This window comes from Danio rerio, chromosome 2, assembly GCF_049306965.1.
Source record: "Danio rerio strain Tuebingen ecotype United States chromosome 2, GRCz12tu, whole genome shotgun sequence".
In the NCBI taxonomy this organism is placed as follows: Eukaryota; Metazoa; Chordata; class Actinopteri; order Cypriniformes; family Danionidae; genus Danio; species Danio rerio.
Window position 1 is genome coordinate 1,137,501 of NC_133177.1, and position 2,440 is coordinate 1,139,940.

At 33.4% G+C, this 2,440-nt stretch overlaps 1 protein-coding gene across 2 annotated transcripts in view; it reads right to left on the bottom strand.

The window, feature by feature from the left end:
* Nucleotides 1–2,128, bottom strand: part of si:ch211-241e1.3 — a 41,081-nt gene extending 38,953 nt beyond the window's left edge. For both annotated transcript variants that reach the window (XR_012389947.1, XM_690939.10), the window contains exons 1-2: nucleotides 1,876–2,128; nucleotides 1–107 (exon numbers count right to left, since the gene is read on the bottom strand). The exon at nucleotides 1–107 is cut by the window's left edge and continues 4 nt beyond it. Coding sequence is in view for 1 of the 2 variants with exons in the window: in XM_690939.10 (XP_696031.7) it covers nucleotides 1–107; nucleotides 1,876–2,097 (329 nt within the window). In the remaining variant the exon portion in view is untranslated. The remainder of the gene's footprint in view (nucleotides 108–1,875) is intronic.
* Between the last annotated feature and the right edge of the window lie 312 nt (nucleotides 2,129–2,440).

Here is a 2,440-nt window from a genome sequence, read left to right on the forward strand (position 1 = left end):
CATCGTCCGGTGTTTTCCTCGCACTCATTTGAGTGTCCGTTACAGGAGCAGGGAACACAGCGAGGAAACAGACCACTCCTGTCCAGATAATGACCAGCAGGACATCTCTGATACAAGAGAAATACACATTGTTACATTTTAGTCCCTTTTCTAGGGGTACGGAGACAAAAGTAACAAAAAATAAATAAATAAATAATTAATTAGGATAAAATAAATTCAAATTTTAATTGGATCGAATTAATAATAAATTAATATTTAATAATGTGCGTGGAGAATCTGCTTTTTCTCTATCCCAGCATACTTTCACTTCAGATATAATAATGACAAAAAAACTCTGAAACGAGATTTCAAAAGAAAAATATTATCTTTTATTCACTGTTTAACAAAGTTCAATATATTTTTACATTTCCAGACAGGGTAAACAAAAACAAAGAGATACTTAAATGAAAATTCTCCTAACCAAAATCATTATGAGAGGGTAAGGCCAAAATAAACAACAAAACAAATATAGTATAGTGTTAAAATACACATCAAAAATCACTCCAAAGCTTTAGAACAGCTGAAGTGAAATAAAACACATGAAAAGCACAACTAAATTAGCAAAACATTTTAAACATACTAAATAACTGAGGTAAATCTGGCTAAAAACACTATCTTGCAAAACAAATATGCGCTCTCCCAAAAGATTTTAGGCTCTTGAGTAACATTTTAATATGTGTCTAAATAATAAACATCTCTGATATGAGAGAAACACATGTATAGTCTTAAAATAAACATTAAATAGTCACTTCAAAGCTTTAAAACAGCAAAAGTGAAGGAAACATACACAAAAAACTCAACTAAATTGATAAAGCATTTTAAATGTGTTGAATAATTGAGGTAAATCTGGGTAAAAAAACATTATCTTGCATTACATATATGGTCTCCCAAAAGATTATAGGCTCTTAGTAACATTTTAAACTGTGTCTTGATGATGAACGTCTCTGATACGACAGAAACACAAATATATAGTGTTGAAATAAACATTAAAAGTCACTTCAAAGCTTTAAAACAGCAAAAGGGAAAGAAAAAATGCATGAAAAACTCAACTAAATTCATAAAGCATTTTAAATATACTGAACAAATGAGGTAAATCTGGGTAAAAATACCGCCTTACATAATATAAAGTGTCTCTCAAAAGATTATAGGCTCTTTAGTGCCATTTTATAATGTGTCTAGGCTAGATAACGGCCAGCAGAACATCCTTCATATGACGGAAACACACATATAGTGTTAAAATAAGCATTAAAAGTCGCTTTAAAGCTTTAATACGGCAAACATGATCAAAACATGCACAAAAAACTAAAAGAAACTGATGAAGTATTTTAAATATGCTGTAAAAATATCTGTAAATTAGCAGTTTTTTATATTTTGTGACTCGTGGTGTATCTATTTCAGCTTTTTAATTGCATTATGGGTTCTTGATCTTTCTTCTCAACATCTTTTAACCCTAAAAAGTTGTAAAAAGAGGCTTTTATTGTCATATTTGATAGTCTGCAGTGCTGTATTGTCTGGGTTGGTGTTGTATATCACGCTACAAACACCTTGTAATAAATTGCAGCACATTTTCTGTTATTTTACAGACTTATTTCTCTCTCTGTATTGTTTCTTATTAATTATATTATTATTTTAAGCGACTAAAATGTCAGTAAGTCACTTTGTTAAACTGTAGAGTTTAATTTTAAACATCAAAAGTGGACAGAGCAGAGATCAACATCCCATAATGCAGTTCACCAGCAGAAATTAAGTGAAAACACAAAATATTTCTCATTACAGTTTTTATTTGTACAGCATATGGTCTATTAATATCAAAAAGTGACCAATAGTTCATGTTACCTGTCCATCCTCCAGCGTGGGAATCTGTACCTGCTGTGTGTCGTGAAGTGAAGGAAACTGAACTCTCTGAGCATCATTTAGCTGAGCTCTCTGAATCCACTCGGCTTCTTCTCTCTGTGGGCTTCTGTGTTCTGGACGGGGTCCTGCAGACACCAGAAGAAATAGGGTCCCAGAAATAAGGGCCCTCAATACGGCTGTCCTCCATGCCATAGACTCTGACATTCCTCTCTGTTTGTTGCTGTGAAATAAGTGTGCACTGGAGCTCAGCTTTGGTCTTCTTAAGGAGAGACAGAGTGAAACGCCCAGACAAAGGCTCATACATGAATCAGAACTGCACACGTTACCGCAGATGAACCAGGAAACTGAGTCATGCTCAGGTATGCAGGAGAGGAGGACAGGCATACACACTGCACTGTTAAAAAATATACTAGAACATTTACACTTTTACTGGCAATTTTGGTTTCCAGTGAGCCTGTACATTTACAAGCACAAGGCAAAATAATAATTAAATTTACTGTAAAATTTACAGTAAACATAAATTTACAAGCGCAGTGCAAATTCATTA